The 24,514-nt window shown below is 46.7% G+C and overlaps 1 protein-coding gene across 3 annotated transcripts in view; it reads left to right on the forward strand.

Moving 5' to 3' along the window:
* Nucleotides 1-24,514, forward strand: part of EGFL6 (EGF like domain multiple 6) — a 54,687-nt gene that overhangs the window by 250 nt on the left and 29,923 nt on the right. For 2 of the 3 annotated variants that reach the window (XM_029929429.1, XM_029929430.1), the window contains exons 2-3: nt 16-196; nt 19,328-19,440. In XM_029929429.1, the coding sequence (XP_029785289.1) occupies nt 16-196; nt 19,328-19,440 (294 nt within the window). Of the gene's footprint in view, nt 1-6; nt 197-19,327; nt 19,441-24,514 lie in introns of those variants that run through there. The other variant, XM_029929431.1, reaches the window with a different exon arrangement.

The raw sequence follows: 24,514 nt of genomic DNA on the forward strand, positions 1-24,514 counted from the left end.
CGGGGAGCAGCGGAGGCCCCGAGCGGCCGAGGAGAGCAGAGGCGACCTGCCCGCAGCGCGCCGGGGCCCGCGCCCTCCCGAGGGGCCGCAGGAGGAGCGGTGGACGGAGGCCCCGCGCGAAGATGCCGTGGCCCTGGGCCCTGGCGCTCCTGCTGCTCTTCCCCTGGGTGGCAGGTGGATTGGGGAACGCAGCCAGGTGAGTGGTTACCGCTCGGCCTGAGCTCTCCCACGCGGTGGCTTCTCTCTCGGTCCCTGAGGGCACCCCTGCGGGGTGGTGGCGGTGAGGGGGTGCGCCTGTGTGTGTGCACGCGCGCGCCAAGACAGGGTTTCACAAGGTGCGGGGCCTGGGGCGCCCTCGGGCTTTCCTCCCCGAGCTCCTTTGGCAAGGCTTGCTCCCAGGCCCCCAGCACCAGCTGTGCCACACCTGGCGGCGTCTGGCCGGTTAGGGGTGGGTTACTCGTGGAGGGGAGGCTCTGCGCGCAGCCCAGCGGGCGTGCGCTCTGCTTGGTGGTCTGCACACATCTATGGGTGGGGCAGGGGTGCGGAGGCGGGTGGGTGGGTCCTGTGCGTAGTATCTTCCGTTCTATCTGAAGGGCTGTCCGTCTCTAGTTTTGCTGGGGAAGGGGAGGGAGATGCTGAGGACTACGGAGGAGGCGTTTGCTGTGCTTGGGCTGACCCCGCGGGGAGGGGGCTCCTCTCCTCGGTGCCTTTCTGATGAAAGTTAATGAACTGGAAAGAAAGGATGTGGCTGTCGCATGAAATCGACAGCCTTTTTCTTGCTGTGGCAGCTTAGACTCTGAAGCCGTTTCTCTACTGTCGATAAACTTTTCGAAGCCCTGAAAAACGTAACTTCTCCAGAGATCAGCAAAGCCACTTCGTCAATGCAAACGTGGGTAGTGCTTACTGTGGGCCTGGCCCTCTTCTAAACACTCGAGGACTGTGAGCCCGTCTAAAGCCCATAAGCGTTGAGTGTGATGGGCATTATTATTATAATCTCCATATGGCAGAGAAGAGAAATGAGGCACAGAGAAGTTGAATTACTTGGCCAAGGAGGCACAGCCAGTAAGTGATGGTGTCTAGGTCCAAACCCAGGCAGTCTGGCTCAGGTCCCTGCACCTCTCTCCCTCACTAGGGCGGCCTTTTAGGAATCACTCCCTGGAAATGCTTTCCGGTTCTCTAGTTGTGATAGCTTGCTTTCGAGGTATCCACCAGAGCCGGGTTTCTTTGGTGTGGCGCTGGTGGCCTTTGGGGCTGGGCTGTACAATTCATGGTTGGGGAGAGTGCAAATGCTGTCTTGTCAATCACAGAATTTCGAGCAGTATCTGGGGCCTCTACCCACTAGATGCCCCTACATGCCAGCAGAAAATGTCTCCAGACACGCACCAAGGTGGGGTGGCCACAGTGGCTTCCAGAATCCCTTCCCTTTGGAGGTTTGTTAGTCAGAAATTCCCGGGGAGAGCAGGCTGAGCGCCTTGGCTTGGAACAGGCTTCTTAAAGGTGAGCCTGACTATCTTTGTTTGACTTACAGTAAAAAAAAAAAATCTTTCATTAGTTCGCAATATTAAGGGATTTTGAAGTTCAAACAGAGCAAACCTCAAACCAGGTTCTCACAATGTACGCTCGTAAGTTTCAATTTCCTTTCTGCCATAAAAATGTAAGCAGACGCAATATTGCTCATAATCACATTTTCCTTGAACGTTAGGGGTTCTCGTATTGCTAGAAAGCCCACTTAAGAAAGACCAAATGCTGTTTGGAGAGGAGATTAACAGTTCCTTAGCGGCCGGCAAACCAACCTCCAAGAGCTTCACTTTTCAAAGTGCCACCAAATTAAAATAAAAGCCGAAAAGCCCTCAAATAAACCAAGAAAAATTAAAACGAAGCACCCACGTCAGGATTCTTGAGTTCTGTGGCTTTCGAGACATGAAATGTGCTTCCTTTAATCCAGTATCGGGTTCACACGCTGGTGTGTTTGTTATCTGTTCAGCAGGCTTGGGAATGGCAAGTGGTCAGCCCACGTGGAGTCAACTCCAGCCTCCATGTCTCGGACAATAGGTTTACAGAAAAGCAGGACGCTTGCCACCAATGAATGTGTCCCCTGGTTGTTTCCTGAGGGCTTCACACCTTACAGTAAAATCTGTGACTGTTAACATAGGCATCTTTTGGCCTTGAGCACATAAGTATTTGTGTTGTTATAGTTTTCAAGTTTGGAGCAACTCCCTGTTTATAACGTATTTCTGTTAACCATTTTTTTCTCTATCAAATTCAAACTAAAATAATGTGAGACGAAGGAATGACTGGGTTCATGAGCTCAGAAAGAGAGATGCCTGCTTTCTATAAATCACACCTAGGTTGAGAACTGATTCTTCTCAGAGCCCCGCTAAGGAAGTGCCATTGTAAGAATTTTCCACAAATTTTGTGGCTTAAAAAAACACAAGATGTACTCTCTTGGAGTTCTGGAGACCAGAAATCCAAAATGAGTAGTAAGGGGCTAAGATTAAGGTGGTGGGAAGACCGGTTCCTTCGGGAGGCTCCAGGGGCGAATCTCTTATAGCTTCTGGAGACTTCCAGCAATCCTAGGTTTTCGTCCACATCAACTCAATCCCTTCCTCGTCACCTTGCCTTCTCTCTCTTAGTCATCTTCCTCCGTTGAAGAAGCAGCCTGCGTATACCGCCAGCCCCACGCAGATAGTCCAGGATGCTCTCCCTCTCATAAGATCCTTAATTTGATCACATCCGCAAAGTTCCTTTTGCCATAAGGTAACATGTACAGGTTCCAAGGATTGGGATGTAGACACCTTTGGGGCCATTTTTCAGCCTTCCACAGGCAGTGTGAACTGTGAGTCTGTTGTTCTTGGTTTTATGGGCTGGATCTTTTTTTTTAATTTTTAAAAATGTTCTATTTATTTCTGAGAGAGAGAGACATGAGGTTGGGAGGGGCAGAGAGAAAGAGAGAGAGAGAATCTAAAGTAGGCTCTGAGCTTCCAGCACACAGCCTAAAGTGGGGTTCAAACCCCTGAACCATGAGATCATGACCTGAGCTGGAGTCAGATGCTTAACCGAGTGAGCCACCCAGGCGCCCCTGGATTTTAGTGATTTGTGAGTGGTTGAAGTATCATTAATCTCTTACTCTTAAAATTAGAATTTGTGGGAATATACCCAAAACTCAAGAGGGGCGTTCTTTTAGGAAATAGTGACCACAAAATGTCTAATTACAGCATAGAAATCATTTCTGAGCAACTTTATTTCAATAGTTTCACTGGTGTAGGAGGTTACTAAAATGCTATTTATATGTAATTTATGTGTGTAAGCCAAGGTTGCATGAACATTAAAATGAAAATAAGTATCTTACCCCGTCTTCAGAAATCAGATTGGCATTTAACAAATACTGTTGAAACTCTACTATATGTCAGCACTTTTTGATAAGATTTCACTTCTCTCCTTAACCCTAAGGAAGAGATAGGGTACCTACTTGGCATACATTGGGATGGACACACTTGAAGAGGTTTGAATTTCCAAGAGCTTTATTTGATTTGATCTTCTGCTTTCAGAGCAGTGACATGCTAATATTCCAAATTTATCCCCCACCCCCAAAATTGGATATCAATGCTGACATTTTTGCAAAATGCTTTCTTGTACATTCTCACCAGTGATCTTGTTTACCTTGATTCTTGCCCAGTATGATCTAGGGATGTTGTAGAATAATTGAGGAATTTCTGATTCTTTACTCTCCCAATAGCACTGGCTCCTTCCTCTAAGTTTATGTAATCTCTGAAGCAGATTCTGAGATCAGGATTGGAGTGTATGTGGTTTATTTGTAAGGTGACCCCAGAAAGTTCTAGTAGGGAAAGACCTGTTAGGGAAATAAGTTTCCACTGTGATTTAATCCTGTTGAGGAGTTCTAGAAGCCCACAGAACACAACGCTCAGAGCCACCCCTGCTGAAGGCAAGGGAGCTGGGTCATTTATACTCCCATCAGTCATTGGTTGAGGGCTTCTGAGGAGGGGCAGTCTACACTTCCAGCTTACCATGAGCACAGGCAGAATTGGTTGCAGCCAACAGAGAAAGCTCTTGGACATCACGAAATGAGGCTGGCCACCAACTGCAAGGTACCATTTGTCACTGACCTGATGACACAGGGAAATACCTCAGGCATTTGTGGTTCTGGTGACAAGTTCCAAGACACAAACTCCTCTGGGGAGACTCGGGGCAGGACATACAGGTGTCCTACGGTTTTTGGGGGTGAGTTGTGTCTTCCCTCCCAAATTCATATGTTGAGAATGTGACTATTGGGAGACATGGGATCTTTAAAGTGATAACTTTTTTATAGTTTATTGTCATTAAGGTGATAATTAAGTTAAGGATGAGGTCATCAGGGTGGCCCTAATCCAGTATGACTGGTGTCTTCATAAGAAGAGGACATTAGGACACACAGGCACGTGTGCACGCGCACACATGACCACAGAGGAAAGATTGTAAAGTCCATGTGAAGTCGGAAGGCATAGGGAGAAGGTGGCCATCTATAAACCAAGGAGTAAGTCCTCAGAAGAAACCAACTGTGTCTTGATCTCACACTTCCAGCCTCCAGAATAGAGAAAAAATGAATTTTGGTCCTGGAGGCCACCCAGTTTAAACAAAATAGACCTGTGTTTCTCACGTAGGAGGGGGGAGTTGGACGAGTCAGGCACCCAGGCTGTACCATCTAATGGCTCTACCAGAATGCTCCCCCTTCATAGGCAAAGATGGCTTCTAGAGCTCTGGCAAATATATCCAAATTCCAGCCATAAGAGGAAATAAATGAGAACACCTTTTCTCCCGTGATGGCCACGTCCTAGGAGTCATCACACGTGGTCCTTCCGCTTATACCGGATTGGCTGGGGCTTAGTTACATGGCCATGCATCACTGAAGCAAAGGCTGAGAAATCTAGTCTTTATTCTGAGTGACCACGTAATAGGGATCTTCCTACCTAGAAGGGGAGAACAGGTACCGCAGTCCCACTTGTGATGTCAGCCATGTGTAAATTACAGATCATGTCACCAATTTCCAGCTGAATAAACTGACTTTCAAAAGACTAAGTGATTAAGTGATTTGCCTAAAATATCACAGTGAAGAGGTGGCAGATTTAAAAGCCATGGTTGTCACCCAAGGATAATTAGATCACTTTCCATGAGGTGTTCTCTCCACAGTAATCAGTGTACTGTTTTCAATAACTAGCCTGTTTTAAATCTGAAGGTCTCGGGGTTTTTATTGTGGGTTGTTTTTTTTAATGTTTATGTATTTGTTTTGAGAGAGAGAGCGCACGAGCTGGGGAGGGGTAGAGGGAGATGGGGACAGAGGATCCAAAATAGGCTCTGCACTGTCAGCAGTGAGCCTGATGAGGGGTTTGAACCCATGAACCATGAGATCATGACCTGAGCTGAAGTCAGACACTTAAGTGACTGAGCCACCCAAGTGCCCCTGAAAGTCTTGTTTATGAAAACAAATTAACAAATCCCCCAAAGCCCGATATTCTAAAAGTAGTTAAAGTTAACTCACTTCAACTTAACATTAATTGAACGAATGACATGCCCAAACATTCCCCGGAATGCCAGAGATAGCTATCTCTCTGCTGCCCCCACTGAACAACCTTGTAAGCCAAGCAACATTTCTGTCTTTTTTGATGAGTAGGGTGCAGGGGGAGGGTTGTAACTCCAGCTCCTAGCCCTGTTCCTGGCACATAGTAGGTGTTGCATTCAAAAGAATGTATGTGTATATATTATGGTTGACCCTTAACACACATTTGAACTACTTAACCTTGAATTTTTTTTATAGTACAGTACTGTAAATGCATTCTCTCTTATGATTCCATTAATATTTCATTTTCTGTAGCTTACTTGACTGTAAGAACACCATATTAATACATATACAAAATATGTGTTAATCACCCTTTTTATTGGTAAGGCTTCTGGTCAACAGTAGGCTATTCATTAAATTGGGGGGGAGTCCAGAGTTATACGAGGAAATTTGACTGTGCTAGGGGCCAACGTCCTTAACTCCCACATTGTTCACAGATGAGCTGTGTTTGTTTATGTGTATCTATACACATACAGCACTATACACATATATGTGTGTGTATATATGTGGGGGCAGGGGGAGGAAGCATATAGAACATAGGAAGCATTCCCTAGAAACCAGATAGGAGAAATTTAGTCTGCATGAGTCAGGGAAAGTGAGGACAGGGCTGACATTTAAACTGCCCTTGCAGAATGAATGTGAGCCCACCTGATAGGAAACAGAGAGAAGGCAAATATTCCAGTGCTTAATTCACAGTGGGTGTGCAGAGACCTAAATGAATGGCTGGGTAGGTTGAGACACACCTGCAAAGGAATGTAAAAGGACGGCATTGGGCCCAGATAGGAAGTGGGCTGGTCGGCATCTGGGGTCACGAGCCCAGCGACAGCCAAGAAGGCAAGCTGGAACCAGGCTGCAAGGAGCCCTGTGGGTTGAGCCAAGGAGTTTGGACTTGGTTGTGAGAGCAGAGAGCAAAGTAGGGCCACGCAGGCTGCGTTCTGTAAAGATAACCCCATCCTGACTGATTCATGCTCGGAATGATCACTCAATTGCACAGAATGATCTTTAAGGCGATGGACATAATATTCATGTGCTTACAATCCGTGGCACCTCAAGTTTGAGGAATGCAAATACAACATTAAGAATCAACATACCAAAGCAGCAAGCATCTTTACAAAGACCATCACCTTTGCTCTTCAGGTAGTGCCTTTGCTTGGTTTCTGGGCACCACATGGATCCGACTTCTATTGCTGTTTGACAGAATACTCCAAAGCTCAGAGGTTTAAAACAACATTTATTATCCCTCACGGTTTCTGTGAGCGGGGAGTTCAAGAGCACTTTAGCTCTGCACGAGGCATGGGGCTTTTCACAAGGTTGCAGCCAAGTTGTTGGCCAACGCTCTGGTCCTCCAAAGGGCTGGACTCCGGCTGGAGGGTATGTTTCCAAGATGGCACACTCATGCGACCACAGCCGGAGACTTCAGCTCCTCACTGGCTGGTGGCAGGAAGCCTCAGCCCCTCGCCTTGTGGACGTCGAGAGAGAGAGAGAGAGAGAGAGAGAGAGAGAGAGAGAGAGAAGGCAAAAGTTGCTATGCCTTCTGTGTCCTAATCTTAGAAGTTAGCCTCTGTCACACCTACCATGATCTCTTCATCTGAAGCCAGGCATGAAGTCCAGTCCCACATAAGGGGAGGGGACTTAGGCTTCACCTTTTCAAAGGAGGAATATCAAAAAACTGGGGGCATATTTTAAAACCATGTCACACTTTCTGGTTTTCCTACTCCCACGCTGGTTACTCCTTCTCAGCCTCTTACCAGCCTCCATTGGCACAGAACTTCCTCTGTGACCCGAGTTCCTTCCTTATCTATACTCTGTGCAGGTGATCTTTCCAGTTCTAGGTGTTTCAATGCCATCTGTATGGAGATCACTTCAAAATGTCAGTGTCAAGCCCCATGGCGCTCTCTGCTGCACTCCTGACCTATCCATTGAGGTGTCTCATGGAGCTTAGGACATCCCAAACTGAGTTCTAGACCAGCTCTCCAGAACTCACTGTCCCCCATGTCACCCATTCTCCCTGTTCCAGAGCAAACAGTGTCCACACTGGTCGAAGCCCAAAACCTGGGCATTATTCCTGCCAACTCACTCTTCTACCCTCTTGTATTCAGTCTGGTGCTAAAGCCTACTGCAGACCACGTCCCATGCCCATCTCCTTGCCTCCCTCTTGCCTGCCACCACCCAGCCGCCTCACTGTCATCTGTCACTTGAACCCCTACGGTAGCTTCCCTTTGCTGCTTCTTGTGCCCCCGTCTAGTTCAGTCCCAACGTGTTCCTCTTAAAATTTAAATCAGATGGTGTTAGCCCTCTCCTTAAAGCCTTTCAGTGACTTTCCATTGGATTAGGAGTAAAATCTGTTACATTTAAGATGGCTTAAAGCCCCTGTTTGATCTAATGTCACCTAGCTCTCAGACTCCATTTTCTGTCCTTGGCCACCATGGACATGGCTACCACATCTTTGGTTCAGCACTGTGAATGGATGGGGTGGCAGAGATTACAGAAGTGTGTCTGGATGACACTTGCTTCGTTGACTACCTTCTCTTCCTCGTCTCACTTCCCCCTCCCCCATCTATGGGCCTTTCCCTCCTAGACAAACCGCTTGCATTGAGACCCTTGTTTCAGTCCGCTTTTGGAAGAGCCCAAACTAGGACCCCCCCACACACAAGCCCAAATTCCACCCACTCCTGAGCTTGGAAGGCAAGCAAGAGAAATAGAGGAAGCCACGGAAGGCCCCAAGTGTTGGCCTACCATTCATGACCCGGGAGACTGGAAGATGGTCCCCCATCCCGGGGCACACGTGATAGCCTGGGCAGGTTTTGACAAGGCCCTTCAATGCCTACACATCCGGGAAGGTGAGACGCTTTGGGGCATCCCTGAGCCTGTGGGATCGGGTGGTGTATCTTGAAGATACGTAGGAAACTGGAATTAATTCTAACTGGTCCGCTATGATGAACCAGCCATCCTGGGAACTCTGATAAACACAAAAGGGAGCAAAGCAAAGAGCCTCATGGCTGGACCTGATTGTCGCTATCTAGAAACTCTTTCATTTCATTTGTTTTGGCCGTATATACACATCAGCAAAAGACGATTTCACTCCTCAATTTGTTTTGGAGAAGGAACATCCTCAAGTTTCCTGGAACCTGACCGTAAGCAAGCACACTAAGAATTCTGGCACAGTATATTTTTGCGGAAAATCAGGAATCCCATGAAGAAACACTACACTACTTACACAATCCCTGGAATGTTTTTAAATTAACTTCAGCTGTGGCAATGGCAATCCATGATTAATTCGATCAGTTAGACAGCAAGCTGTATAATGCGTTAAAGGAACTGGGGACGATTTAGCATTTAGCTCAGACTCCCACAGCGCAGGACCTCCTCTCCACAGACACTTGCTCATCCACACCGACACGTCCCTGCCTCGGGACCGGGTTCCCCGGGCCTCCGATATGCCAGATGTTGTTGGGTGAGAGAGATCTGGAAGAGAGAGCCTTTAGCTGGCCCAGCCAGACCTACTGAGATGGCCAAGGATGCTGCCGTGGTCATTTCAGTCCACAATCAGGAATTCTCTTTCTAGGTTTGTAGATTCCTTTGGATCAATGACCCCGCGTTTATCGGGTCCCATGAGGTCAGGTAATCCAGCCAAAAACATACAGGCACATTATACTCTGGCGTCTATTAAATTCCAGTGCTTGTTATTATGGCGGAACCATGCCTCCTTCCTATCTTGGAATGCCCTGCACCAATTGTGTACATGTTATTTTTTTTAATTTATTTTTGAGAGACAGAGTGTGAGCAGGGGAGAGTCACAGAGAAAGGGAGATACAGAATCTGAAGCAGGCTCCAGGCTCTGAGTTAGCTGTCAGCACAGAGCCTGATATGGGCTCGAACCCACGAACGTGAGATCATGACCTGAGCCAAAGCCAGACGCTTAACCGACGGAGCCACCCAGGCGCCCCCAATTGTGTACATGTTACCTACATGCTGGGATACCACCGGCTTTTAAAGTAACAGAATAATGGAATTAATGATGGGAATGTCAGTGATTGGGCAGGAATGAGAGCAAAAGACCGGTAGAAGGAGAGGATGCTAGAGAAGTAATCTGAATAATTCGTTAACATTAACTTGCAGTGCCTTGTGAGAACTTGCGAGAACGATGGCTTGGGAGAAATTGATCCACCTCTGATTTCTCAGCTTTACTTTTCACCTAAAGACGAACGTGTGAAAGCAATAAAACTTGAGAAGGATTTCTCTGGAGAGCTGTGGTAATGTGCAAACAGTATATGGATTTCATCTTCTGGTAACTTTCTCCTGTTAGTTAACCCCAGCCAGTGTCCTTCACAATCACAAGTAATTGACTTTGACCACTACATATGAAATGGTTTGCCCACCTGTACAGAGGACCCCAGACTCGTTCACCAAAGTTTTTAATTAGGCTTTAAAATAAATACCATGTTTCAACCAATTTCAATTGTTTGTTGTAATTTCACGTCTAACAGTTTTGATAGTCTTTTTTTTTTTTGAGATGAAAGTGACAGATCATATTGTATTAGTTACAGGTGTGCAACATATAATGATTTAATATTTGTATGTATTACAAATAGGTCAAATTTCTGTCATCACGCATAGCTGTACATTTTTCTCTTGTAATGAGAACTTTTAAGACTTATTCTCTTAGCAACTTTCAAATATGCAAAATAGTATTATTAACCATCTGTACATTACATCCCTATGACTTACTTGTTTTATAACTGGAAGTTTATACCTTTTGACCCCCTTCACCCATTTCACACACACCCCCACCTCCCTGCTTCTGGAAAGCACCCATCTATTCTCTGTATATATGAGCTTGTTTTTCATTGTTATTTTTTAGATTCTACATATATGTGAGCTCATATGCTTTTGTCTTTCTCTGTCTGACTTCTTTCACTTAGCATAACGTCCTCAAGGTCCATCCATGTTTTCGTACATGGCAAGGTTTCATTCTTTTTTTTTATGACTGAATAATACTCCATTGTGTATATATACCAATCTTTCTTTCCTTCTTTCTTTCTTTCTTAAAGATTTATTTATTTTTGAGAGAGAAGGCACAAGCAGGAAAGGGGCGGGGGGCGGGGGGGACAGAAGGGGGCTCTGCACTGACAATAGTGAGCCCGATGTGGGGCTCGAACCCACAAACCGTGAGATCATGACCTGAGCCAAAGTCAGACGTTCAACCGACGGAGCCCCCCAGGTGCCCCATATACCACGTTTTCCTTATCCATTCATCCATCAGTGGACGCTTAGGCTGTCTCCAGATCTTGGCTATTGTAAGTAACGCTGCAGTGAGCAAGGGGTGTGTATGTATCTTTTCAAGTTAGTGGTTTCATTTTCTTTGGATAAATACCCAGAAGTGGGATTGCTGGCTCCTATGGTAGTTTTGTTTTTAATTTTTTGAGGGACTTCCATACTCTTTTCCATAGTGGTTGTGCCAGTTTCCATTCCTATCAGCAGTGCCCTGGGCGTCCCTTTTCTCCACATCCTCACCAACACTTGCAGTCTCTTGTTTTGATAATAGCCATTCTGACCGGTGTGAGGTGATATCTCCTTGTGGTTTTGATTTGCATTTCCTTGATGATGAGTGATGTTGAGCATCTTTCCATGTACCTGTTGGCCATCTGGATGTCTTTGCAAAAGTGTTTATTCAGAGCCTCTGCCTATGTTTTAATCAGACTGGTCTTTTTTTTATTGAGTTGTAGGGGTTCTTTATCTATTTTCAGGATTAACCCCTTACTGGGTATATGATTTACAAATATTTTCTCCCCTTCAGTAGGTGGCCTTTTCATTTTGTTGAGGGTGTCCTTTGCTGTGCAGAAGCTTTTTCATTTGATGTCCTCCCACTTGTCAAATTTGGCTTTTGCTGTCAAGTTTCAGTGATGTTGCTCATTGAGTTCACCCTATTCCTACGGAGGCTGCTTTGCTTGCAAAATCCTTGATATTTCCAACTGCTTGAAATCCTTCTAGAACTCTCCAGAGCCTTCAGGATGGACAAATTGTTTTGCACGGTCCTGGGTCTTTTCTTTCTGGCCCCTGCTTATGTCACTGCTACCTTCTCCACCCCAGTATTCTCCCCGCCTCCCTTCCCACTCCCCTGCTCTAAACACGCACCCCTATCTGCATTCTAGTATGTAGACCAACACTGCCTCGTGTTCTTAGTGGTCCCCCCGCTGCCGGCACCGTCCAGAGTCTCAGTGCCCACTGCAGTGCCTAATGTGGAGTTACTGAATACATTTTGGATGAACAAATGGATAGATGGATAAATGTATGGTGTAGGCGTGGGGTGCAGATAATTTTCCCTCTACATTTTTAGGTGCTTGACTGAGTTTCCCCTGTAATGAAAGCCAGATTAATAGAAAACCAAACAAGTATAATAACGTGTACACCTGCTGGACACACAGGAGAGACCCAGGAAAGCCAGATAACTCCCCCACATGGAGTTATTTCAATACCATCTTCATATTTAAATACTATTTCCAGCTAAAGACAAAAGGTGATGTCGAGGGTGGGGAAGCAGGTTAAGGGACATTACCAGGCTGCACACAGACTTAAGTCCGGACTTTCTCCATTGTTAAAAGTTTCTTGAGATTTAAAGTCATCATTGGGGCACTTGGGTGGCTCAGTCAGTTAAGTGTCTGACTTTGGCTCAGGTCATGATCTTGTGGTTCGTGGGTTTGAGCCAGCCCCACATCAGGCTCTGCACTGTCAGTGCGGAGCCTGCCTGGGATTCTCTCTCTCCCTCTCTTTCTGCCCCTCCCCTGCTCTGCGATCTCTCTCTCTCAAAATAACTAACTTAAAAATAATAATAAATAAAGCCATCACCCCTTCTTGGACAGAGAGGGACACACCCTTACAGATGGAGATTTCTCTTCTACTCAGGTTTTCTGAGCTTCTCCTGTGTCTGCTGTTTCCTAAAAAATAATCAGCGCCAAATAGTCCCTATGCCACAGAAGCACGTTTTGGGGTGCTAATTCTTTTCCCCTTCCATACTTTGGTGAAGTGCATTCCCCTCTGACTTCTGATACAGTGGAAAGTCCCCCAGTCTTTCTCTTGGCTCTGGCTTCTTCAGGTATGAAATGATAGGGTAAAACGGGCTGATGTCTAAGGTTACTTTCTTTAAGGTAAACTTCTACAATAACCTCCCCTTGCGGTGAAATGGATTTCTGTGTAGGTCAGCAAGTCAGCTCGCATGGAAATGGTGGCAGCCACGAGAATGTGCCTTGCAGACTTCCAGCTGCTGGGGGTGTCATTGACCTAGGGTCCCCACGACTCTGCTCTTAGAAATCCATCACATTTGCGCAAGGCCACGCCTCCTGTGGGCTGCTCCCACCGCCAGGCAGCCTTCTAGGCTGCGTGTGGCAGGGATAATAAGGCGAGACCTTTTGTGGGAAACACCCCTCTCCTCTGAAGGTCAGCTTGGGCTCCCGGAGTCCCCCTCGGTTTTGCCAAACCTCCCTTACACTATGCAGCAGCCTTGGATGCCTCCACCCAACTTTTCTCCCTGTGTCCTTCACTCAGGGTCAGACGTCCATGGTGGTCCAGAGCTCTCGCAGCCCTCCCCAGCTCCCCTCCATCTTCCCTCACAGGTGTTTCCTGTAATAACATCCTTGTGCATGTTTAGTCCCTCGTGGCCTCTGCTTCTCAGGGGACTCAAACTAAAGCAGAAACCTAGTTCGAACTGAGATTCTTTTTGTTGATTACGCATCAATGGCAGTTTTAAACTTTATACCTTCGTCAACACGTCTAACAATAATCCTACTCCTAGTACTGCTAAGAGCGATCAGTTGGGGGCATTTACTGTGCTAGTCATTGTTTTAAGCCCTTTATGTATATATGTTAAATTATTTCATTGTCACAAAAACCCTTAAAGTAAATGCCCTTTTTATCCCCATTTTACAAATGAGATAGTCGAGACCTAGAAAGGTGAAGTAACATGCTGAAAGTCACAGGTTCCTATGTAGTAGAGCCAACATGCAAACTCAGGAAGGAGACCACGGTCCTAACCATCATATTTTACAACCATCAGCTGGTCCTACTTTTTCTAGTAACACTCTCTGTGTTTGGCTTTCCTGACACTGTACTAACCTGACGTTCCTTTGACCTTTCTCAGCATTGTTTGGGTCCCTTTCTGGACCTTTCTCCTCCTTAGCCCACCTTCACATGCTAGTTTCCTTAGGGCTGTGCCCCAGGCCTTCTTTTCTTCTTACACGACATCCATTCCCATAGACTCAGAAATCCACTATGTACAGATGACTCCCAAATCCAGTTCTGCCTCCTGGACTTCTGGCCCAAATCTCCAGCTTTGTATTCAACATCTCCTCTTGGTTGTCTGTCTCATGAGCCCTCAAAATGATCATGTCCCAAAGACAGCTCCTCGCTTATCCTCTTCCTGAATGTGGTCCTCCACCCATAGTCCCCCTTCCAGAAACAACAGCACTGCCACGCACCCGATTTTGCATCCCTCTCCCACTCCACATCGAATTGACCAGAATCTGACCTCCATGAGCTTACATTCCTCGTGGTCGCTGCTGAGGCCCTGCGGACTAACCCAGTGCCTGATACACGGTAGTTTTCAGTAAATACTGAATGACTGAATGAATGAATGAAGACCAATCCATTACCGAGTCTTTTGGTGCCACCTTGAATCCATCCACTCTTCCCCACTGCCTCTGCTCCCGCTCCAGTCCCAAACACCAAGCGTCTTCCAAGCCAACTTGTACCCCTGCTTCCGTCTTGTCCATTTTCCACACTGCTGCTATAATAATAGTTTTCTAAAGGAAAGTGTTCTCAACTAACCTCCCTCCTTCAAGCCCTTCCATGCTGCCCTGTTACCATTCACTTCTCAGGCCCCATAGCCCTAGCTTGACTAACGTGGCACTCTACACTGTCACCCGCGCCTCTCCCTCCCTTCGCTCCAATCCTCTGGTCTTCTCTCAGGTCCGCAAGCACTTGCAGGGTGTCTCTTACCTATTACCATGCACTCATTCTGTGACTTCCGCCTGTAATATTCTTCTCAGTCCACGTGGTTGAATTCCGTTCATCTTCAGTTTCCCTGAAAGGTTGCCCCCTCGGAGAGACCAGCTTGGGTCTCATCAGCCAGAGCGTGCTTCTTGGCTTTCAGCTCCTGTGGCTGACGGAATGTGTTTAGTCACTTGTAGGCAAGAAGTTGGTAGATCGTCCCCAAGGTTTTATTTGATAGATTGAAATCTAATTAAATGCATCCCTGTTTTCCTGTTTGTCATGTTTTCTCTATTATTTTTTAGATGGTGTCATATTTTCTCTTTGATTTTTATCATTTTTTAAATGTTTATTTTGAGGAAGAGATCATGAGCACCCTCACCCTCTCCTCTGAAACCCCAGAGTCAGGGACCTTGTCGACCATGTTCATCTCTGTACTCCCAGTACTGAGCACAGTGCTCAATACATATTCACATCCTATGAAATAAGCCAGAGCTTGGGGCCTCAGGAAATAGGTACCGCCCTCCCTTGCAAACTTGTAGGCAAGAAGTTGGTAGATCGTCCCCAAAGTTTTATTTGATAGATTAAAATCTAATTAAATGCATCCCTGTTTCCTGTTTGTCATGTTTTCTCTGTTTTTTTTAAATGTTGTCATATTTTCTCTTTGTTTTTTATTATTTTTTAAATGTTTATTTTGAGGGAGAGGGCATGGGCAGGGTAGGGGAAGAGAGAGAGAGGGAGGGAGAGAGACTCCCAAGCAGGCTCCACACTGTCAGCCCAGAGCCCGACCTGGGGCTTGGGCTCATGAACCACAAGATCATGACCTGAGCCGAAATCAAGAATCAGACGCTTAAGCAACTGAGCCACTGAGGCACCTCTGTCATGTTTTCTTTTCAAATTCAACTCCAATGTCAACATCCCCTCTTCTTTCCAGGCGGAGTTAGTTCCTGTCTTCGCTCTGCTCCCCACACATCAGCTCCATATTATTGAAAAAGGAGAGAGCAGATGTGCGTGCTTTGTCAATGTTTATTATAGGCATGTGTCATTAAGAAACTAACTCTGAGAGACTCCTGGGTGGCTCCTCTGTTTAAGCGTCCAACTTCAGCCTAGGTCATGATCTCGCCCCTCCTGAGTTCGAGCCCCACATCCAGGTCTATGCTGACAGCTTAGGGCCTGGAGCCTGTTTTGGATTCTGTGTCTCCCTCTTTCTCTCTCTGCCCCTTCCCACTCACACTCTGTCTCTGTCTGTCTGTCTCTCTCTCTCTCTCTCTCTAAAATAAAAAAAAAATGAAAGAAAGAAAGAAAAGGGAGGAAGGAAAGAAGGGAGGAAGGGAGGAAGGAAGGAAGGAAGGAAGGAAGGAAGGAAGGAAAGAAAGAAAGAAAGAAAGAAAGAAAGAAAGAAAGGAAGAAAGAAAGAAAAGAAAGAAAGAAAAGAAAGAAGCAAACAGTCTCCGAAGGTGTAGGTGGAAGGCTTTTCTGCAGGGTGAGACAGTTACATTACCTTATTCACCAGGGTTTGGGGATAGCTGTTTTTAAAGACTAGTTTCCATCTTTGTGTTATATCTTAAGGACATCAAGACAAATAATCGAATTTAAAAATGGGGAAAGGCCCCAAATAGATCTTTCTCCGAGGAAGATACACAAATAGCCAATAAATGCATAAAAGATGGCCAACACCATTAGCCATCAGGGAGATGCGAACCCAAGCTACAGAAAGATACCACTTCTCCCCCTCTGGAATGACTGTAGTAAACAAAACGACAGTAACAAGCGCTGGTGGGAATGGGGAGATCTGAAGGCTCATACGTTGCTGGGGGGAAGGTCAAATGACGTGGTCATCTTGGAAAACAGCTGACAGTTCCTCAGAAAGTCAAACATGGGTACCATATGACCTAGCAATTGCACTCCTAGGCACCTACTCCAGAGAAATGAAGACATGTGTCCAGGCAGAGACTGGTACATCAATGTTCACAGCAGCATTATTCGTAACAGGCAAAATGGAGTAACCACCCAAATGTCTGTCCTCTGCTAAATGGATGAACACAGGAGGTCAGGTCATACAATGGAAGATTATTCAGCCGTAGAAAGGAACCAAGTCCTATTACTTGCCACGGCACGGATGCGCCTTTTGCATATGAAGTGAAAGATGCCCAACTCCAAAGATCACATAGCATATGATCACATTTATGCAGAGTGTCCAAAATGGACAAATCCAGAGACAAAAAGGAGATTGGTGATTATCAGGGGAAAGAAGAAGGGGGGATTCGGAACCACTAATGAGTGTGGGGTTTTGTTTTTGCTTTTGGAAGGGGGGAAATGTTCTGGAATCAGTGGTGATGGCTGCGTAACAGTGAATACTAAAAACTACAATTTTATTATGTCTATTATATCCATTTTTTAAATGCTAAACAAAGATTCTGATATGCATCATCGTGTGTGGACCAACACACACAACACTTGATGTCCTGGAGTCAGTGCTTTCCTGGTTGGGGATTGTTAGTAACATGCAGACTGGGTCAAGATTGCAGTATTTTGGGTGCCTGGGTGGCTCAGCCATTTAAGTGTCTGACTCTTGATTTTGGTTCAGGTCATGATCTCATGGTTCATGAGATCGAGCCCCTCGTCGGGCTCTGCACTGACAGTGTGGAGCCTGCTTGGGATTCTCTCACTCTCTCTCTCCCTCCTGCCCCTTCAAAATAAGTCAGTGAACTTGAAAATACTTTTTTCATTAAAAAAAAAGATTGTGGTATCCCTTGCAGAATTGTTAGTACTATCCATATCAGATTATGACAGGTGACTGTATTATTTCTCAGTCAAAGCTCTGAAAGCATTGCAGTGGATACTTACGATGCTGTCCTCCACTGCAGTATATCTGTTGACAATAGATTGGGAATTTAGAGAAAAGAGTGGGTCTTTTTCATCGCTCTCTGTGCCTAAGACAGTGCTTGGAATATCACAAGTTCTGAGTAAATGTTACACTTGCAGGGGGACTTAAAAGGGGTCAGTCTTGTCCCCAGGGGATATGTGGCAATGTCTAGAGACACTTTCACTTGCCACACCTGGAAAACTGGGTGTATACACGCTCCTGGCATATGTAGGTTGAGGCCATGGATGCTCACGAGTATCCTGGGGTACACAGGACAGCCTCCAGCAGCGAAGATGTATGTGGCCCAAAGTGTCCGTCACGTAGAGGCCAAAAAACCCAGTTCTAAATGGTTGAGTGAGTGACTTATAAATCTCACAAATTAACTTCACCAGAAGATGAAAAAAAGTCCCCTTGAAGAAAAATTAAACAATAAAAGCATCATTGCATTCGGTGTTCTCGGTTAATGAAATGTCCCAGACCAGACCTTTGGGGCTCTTAACGGAAGAAGCAGGCTGGTGGGAGCCACAGACCACGAGGGAAAACCGCAAGGCTGTGTAACTTGCCGACCTTGACTTAGGTTTATTAACTCGCACAGAACCCAGTCGTGAGGCAGAGCGCAGGTGGTAAAGTGCACATTCCTCGTCTGCTAAAGAGCCCGGGAAACAGTTTACCTTGTATTTAATATGCGTGAGGAAACCATTCCAGTCGCCACAGAGTACAGGACTCCGGTCGTGTCTTCCAGAAGCTGGTAGCAACCCTGTCCGGCGCTACATCCATAGGCAGGTAAATGTGGGTGAGCTTCACTCGAGGCCCAGAATGCCGAGGGGCGCTTGATGGCCAGGCTCGCTCTTTCAGGTCTCTGCATCGGGGGTCGGCAAGTTCCAGCCTGTGGGCCAAGGCCAGTGGCCCTCTAGTTTTACATGACCAGTGATCCAAGAATGCTTTTCATCTTTTGAAATGGTTAAAGCTTAACCAAAAGAAGAATACTGTTCTACAGCATGCAAAAAAGTATATTAAATTCACATTTTGGTGTCCATAAAGAAAGTCTCTTGAACCCAGTTATTTGCACCTGTTTGCCACTGCCTACTGTGGTCCTCGTGGCTGCTTTTGTACCCAGACAGAGACCGTGTGACCGTGTTTATGGCAAAGCCTGGAATGTTTACCATCAGACCCATTTCGAGAAACATTTGCCGATCCCCGCTCCACAGTCACGGAGTTTAGCAAATGGCGTTTTTGGGAAGCAGTACAGCCTGAGAACGCCCCCAGGCTGGGATCCCCAACACCCGGCTCTGCTGGGGACATGGCTGTGCCCTGCTGGGCTGGAGTCTCCTGTCTGTGACATGAGAGGGCTTTGCCGAAGGGCCTCTGGAGCGCTTCCAGCTCTTAACGGTCTGTGGCGTGCGTGGATTCCAGTTTGTCTAGTGGCTCCCAGGTGGCCAGGGAGGCCAACGCGACATTCTTGTCTGGGACAGAGCCGCAGGGCTGGGGACTCACATTTCCACCCTTGGCCCTGAACCAGACGCAGACCTGGATCGCCACTGTGTCTGTACGGAGCGGAGAGGAAAATTGGCACTCTGCGGCGTTCGGAGACCAACTTCTGGCCCCTTTCACGCGCCCTAGTTTTATGGATGATGTAACCCAATTCTTTTAACCCCAGAGAGGAATGAGATGGACAATGAAATGGCTGGCAAGGGGTGAGGGCAGAGACTGACAACTTGAAATGTACGTTTTCAGCATCCAATTTAGCCCTTGGGGCAGGTTCACTGACACTCACCAGGTTCTTGTCATCTCTCCTGTTCATTTACTAGCAGGAAAGAGTCTCTGGTGCCCTGGTCTCCCAGTACTAACATGAGGCTCTTTATCCACAGTGCAAAGGATCATGGGCGCTCGACGTCCACACTGCAGCCTGGGCTCTGTCGCTATGGGACTAAGCTGGCCTGCTGCTACGGCTGGAGAAGGATCAGTGAGGGAGCCTGTGAAGGTGATTTTATAAAAACTCAGACTACCCTGCGCTCGAGTATGAGGCCAGCGTCCTTGGGTTTTTACCCGTGACACCATAAACTGTCACCAGAATTGCCAGTGGGTTCCCCAGCAGAGGGACATAAATAACAATCTGTACCCAAGGTCCAGGGTCCTGAGAGATGTCTTCCCATTGAAAATGTGCGTTACTTCTGTTTTTCTGAAACAGGCCAATATACTTCCTTCTGATTATACTTTTTCCAGCTGATTTCTGATGAAATCTACTTTTTAATTACGAATCATCCAACCTGTAGGCTCCAGTTACAAACCAGAAAGGAAGCCATTTACTTTATGGTTTTGTTATGCACATTTTTAGAGTCCATTATGCCCCTTTCTATGTAGTTTCAAGAGGTATGTGCGTATAGGCAAACAGTTTAGATATTTTTCTGATTCTTTTGCCTGGATTTCAATCTAAGGAACCATAATTTGCCTTAGATATGGTTTCTCAGGCCACGTGTGAGGACCTCCCAACAGAGGCCTCTGATCATTTTCAAGAGGGTTAGGAAGGATGAGGATTTGCACATATTTGTGTCACTTTCTCTTTTTTTATAAGTTTTTTTTATGTTTGTTTATTTTTGAGAGTGAGAGACAGAGCACGAGCGGGGGGAGGGGCAGAGAACAGGACACAGAATCTGAAGCGGGCTCCAGGCTCCGAGCTGTCAGCGCAGACCCTGACGCAGAGCTCAAACCCACAAACCGCAAAATCATGACCTGAGCCGAAGTCGGATGCTTAGCTGACTGAGCCGCCCAGGTGCCCCTCTTTGTTTTGTATGACTGTCTGTGATACCTCACAGTCCCAGTGAAGAGGAATCCAATCCTCATTCCTTCCAGCTGACTGTCTGACCTAGAGTACATTCCTTCAGGGCAGGAATCTGGTCTCAAGGTCCCCGTGTCCCTAGTAGGTGGCACATACCTGAACCCAACTCCCTTAATCTGCTCAATAGGATAAACACGCAACTGCATGTCCCACACACTTTAGGTGTTGCCGTGGATTGAGCTGGATTATAAACGGTAAGGCACAAAAATGTTAGGTTTTTTTATAGTACTACCTTCTTTCTGTCTCCGCCCCAAACTGCCCCTCTCTAGCTGGCTAAGAAATAACTGGGTAGACCACAGGTGAAGACAGAACTTGAGAATAACTGAAATCTATGAAACACCGGAAGGCACTGATCATGACAAGATGACAAGAGTAAAAGCTGCTAGAAAACTATTGGAAGGTCATCCTTCCCCACCAAGATAGAGAAAGTTAGACCATTCCCCTGGGGCTTGGTCAATTAAAACAAGAGGGTGGGCCTCCCACTGATGGGATTTCCGGTGTCCTGATGAAGGACATTGTCCTAAGAACGTGAGAATGACGTAGGTGACCTTGGGCGAGGTGGGTAAGCGGGCTGAGGCACGTCCACCTGCCCAAACAAGGCACATCACACCCCCACCTGGGAGGTCCCAGTGTGCCCAGACCTCACTTCCATCTGTCTGTTGGCCCTTCCTTCCTCCAGAGGCCCCGACTCCATGCTGGAACTTTCTAGCTCTCGGCCTCTGCCCTGCCTAAATCCACTCCCAGGGCAGGATGGCTCAGCTCACTATCATTAACCTTCAAATGAATGTCACTTAGCACGATGAGGTACAGAGCCAGAGCCGTCTGTGAGCACATTCCCAGTGATAAGCTACAGATGGAGGGGTCTGAGGGAGGGTTGAACGAGAACTTGAGCTGAAGTACACTTAACTCTCAGGCCAGTTCAGACATAAACTAGATTTCCCTGCACCGTACATTGGCTGTTGGACTCCCAGATCCGAAGTCCCTGTAAATTGAAAACATCTCGCTGGAACTTGACCTTAGAGCAGCGGCAGTATGGTCCTGCTTTCCTATCTGGCCCACGTTGAAAATGACTTTCCGGGGAACCATCAGAGGTCTTCAAGGCTTAAAAAAGCCAAAGATTTATTTTCCTAACGTCTAAACTTCAAACTGCATCTCCAAGAACATTTCCAGAACGAAAGAGATGCTGGAAAGCAAAATTCTCTTTTGGCTCCAGGAGTGAAAGCGATTTGCCGGGAAGCATGTTTTCCTTACCGTCTCACTTGTGATTTATTCAGAGCCATAAAACGTTTCCCAGTCAGAGCTCTACCCCTATTACTTTCCTTGCTATTCGGAACTGTTTGAGTGCCAGATGCATTCATGACAGTGTTAAACACAATAGGGGAAACAATGATGAATGTTTGAGTCCGTGTTCTGAAGGCCCGGGAATCAGATAGTAGATGGAAGTCAAGGATGGAAGCCAAATATATGTCTGACTATTTAATTAGATGGAGCCTGATCAGCTTCATGGGAGAGGCCCGCCAAAGTTCCATAGAATTCGCAAAATGGGGTGGGCGTTCACACATGGCCAGAGAAATCACTGAAGGCTTCTGGAAGGAAGGGTCATGCAAAATAGTCCTTGAAAGATCAGGAGGATATTCACCATCGGAGGGTGGGAAAGGGTGCCCCAGGCTGAGAAGCAGCAGAAAGGGTAAATTAAGTATTTTTTAAAATTTTAATGTTTTTATGTATTCTTGATAGAGACAGAGACAGAACATGAGAAGGGCAGAGCGAGAGAGGAACACAGAATTCAAGGCAGGCCAGGCTCTGAGCTCTCACAGCCTGACATGGGGCTCGAACTCACGAGCCATGAGACCATGACCTGAGCCTAAGTCAGATGCTCAACTGACTGAGCCACTCAGGCACCCCAGATTTATTAATTTTTAAATGCTTATTTATTTCAAGAGCAAGAGAGATTGTGAGCACAGGTGCACTAGCAGGAGAGGGGCAGAGAGAGAGAATCACAAGCAGACTCTGCGTTGTCCGCGCAGAGCCTGACACGGGGCTCAAACTCGTGGACTGGGTAGGTTTAGAGAAGAACAGGCAATCTAGTTTGACCACAGTGTTGCCTGTGTCTAGAGAACAGAGTACGCCAAGGGCACAAACTAAGATGGAGGCCAGGTCATGGTGGTGGTACTTGTACTGTATTCAAGAGGTGGTAAATATTACCTGGTGATTTCTGTGCAAGGCTCGGCATGATCAGAGCTGCGCTTCTGGAATATTGGTTTAATGGCCCATTTGATGTCCGATTTCCTAGGAGCAGAGCCTGGAAGGGGGCTTCCTGGACAAATAATCTGTTGAGAGGTGCTCTCTGGAGAGATCTGTAAGGGAGCTAGGAAGCGGGGGAGGAAGCCGGGCAAAGATGTGGCTTCGAGAGAAATCTACCTTCAGTTTGATCCCACAGGCTGCTCCAGGGCGTTAACACCACCACAGAGTTTGTCCTGCCCCCCAAAGCTGTTAGACCCCGTGCTAGTCTTAAGCACTTGGTCACACGTTTGTAGTGGGGAGAAGCGAGGGAGAGGGGTGCAGTGTTATCTCCCAGATATCTGTGGGTGGCGTGGTTCCCATTAGCTAGAAAAATACCTGTTCGATGAACGACTTGGGTGTAAAAGGAGAGATAGGATGTCCTAACGGATTGGTCTGGGGACAAGAGATCATAGAGAGGACTGGGATTTTGAGTCCAGGTAACTGGGAGAGAAATGTTGACATTAACAAAGAATAGGGTCTGTGGTGAAGGGAGAAGACACTTGGTTCTTTGGGAGTAGGGGTGCTGAGGGCATGGAAATCAACAGGAGGGGAGGTAGGTAGCACTTCTGGGTAATTGCTGAGTCAGCTGGTCGGGGCATTGCTATTTCCTGGGCTCCTACTAGATCCCGAAGCTGCTCTTGACTCCTTACCTACCTCTTTCTCTCTCATTCATTATTCTTTTGGCCTCTCCCCTTCCTCTCGTTGGGTTTTTGTTCATTTTCCTTTTTGTTCCTATCTACTGCTTTGTCTCCCTGTCTCCTCCCTAGGAGCCGGACTCAAACTCCCCATCATCTTTGACTATTTTTTTCTTGCCCCCAACCCAGACAGACACTCTATCCTCACTGTTTCTCCTACCCCTTCTTTCATCAAACAAATATTTATCGAGTGCTTAATTTGTGTCAGGTATCTGGATACAGACACCAAAAAAAAAAAAAGGAAAAAGACACAAAAAGCAAATCTTCCCTTCCTCACGCCTTCAGTCTGTGGGCTGATCATTTTGACTGATAACACACAGCTTTAAAAATAGTTTGTGGAGAGCCTGGGTGGCTCAGTCGGTTGAGCATCTGACTTCAGCTCAGGTCATGATCTCATGGTTCATGGGTTCGAGCCCCACATCGGGCTCTGTGCTGACAGCTCAGAGCCTGGAGCCTGCTTCGGATTCTCTGTCTCCCCCTCTCTCTGCCCCTCCCATGCTCATTCTTTGTCTCTCTCTGTTTCTCAATAATAAATAAATGTTAACAAAAAAAATTTTTTTTAAATGAATAAAAATAAAAATAAAAATAGAGTTTGTTAGGGGCACCTGGGTGGCTCAGTCGGTTAAGCGTCTGACTTTGGCTCAAGTCATGATCTCACAGCTCATGAGTTCAAGCCCTCCATCGGGCTCTGTGCTGACAGCTCGCAGTCTGTAGCTGCTTCAGGTGCTGTCTCTGTCTCTCTCTGCCCACTCCTGCTTGCTCGTTCGCGCTCTCTCTCTCTCTCTCTCTCTCTCTCTCTCTCAATAGAAAGCAACCTTAAAAAGAAATAGAGTTTGCTCATTCCAAAGAAAAACAGGAGAGCACGTATGCAAGAGAAAAGAGAGGGGAGCGACAGAAAGGAGGACGACCTTGATCTAGAATTACCATGTAGTCTCTTCCAGCTCCCACATTATACTTCTTTTATTAAACGGTCTTGTGTTTCCATGCAAACCTATCTGGCTGGGGGGGAGGGGCTCTGTAGTTCTTGGAATGCCACGTGGAGGCTGGCAGTGCTGAACAAAGTTAGGATAAACTTGGATAAACTTGCATTCGGTGGGGCGCGGGATGGGACCAGTGCTCTGGGGCAGAGCACTCAATAGCATCCCCAAGGGGAAACCAGAGTGGAGAGGAAGCACATCATCGTCTCTGCGTCCCCACGGATGTGTCTGTCATACGGAAGGCTGCTGAGATAGACATGCACG

The sequence above is a fragment of the Suricata suricatta genome, chromosome X (genome assembly GCF_006229205.1).
Source record: "Suricata suricatta isolate VVHF042 chromosome X, meerkat_22Aug2017_6uvM2_HiC, whole genome shotgun sequence".
In the NCBI taxonomy this organism is placed as follows: Eukaryota; Metazoa; Chordata; class Mammalia; order Carnivora; family Herpestidae; genus Suricata; species Suricata suricatta.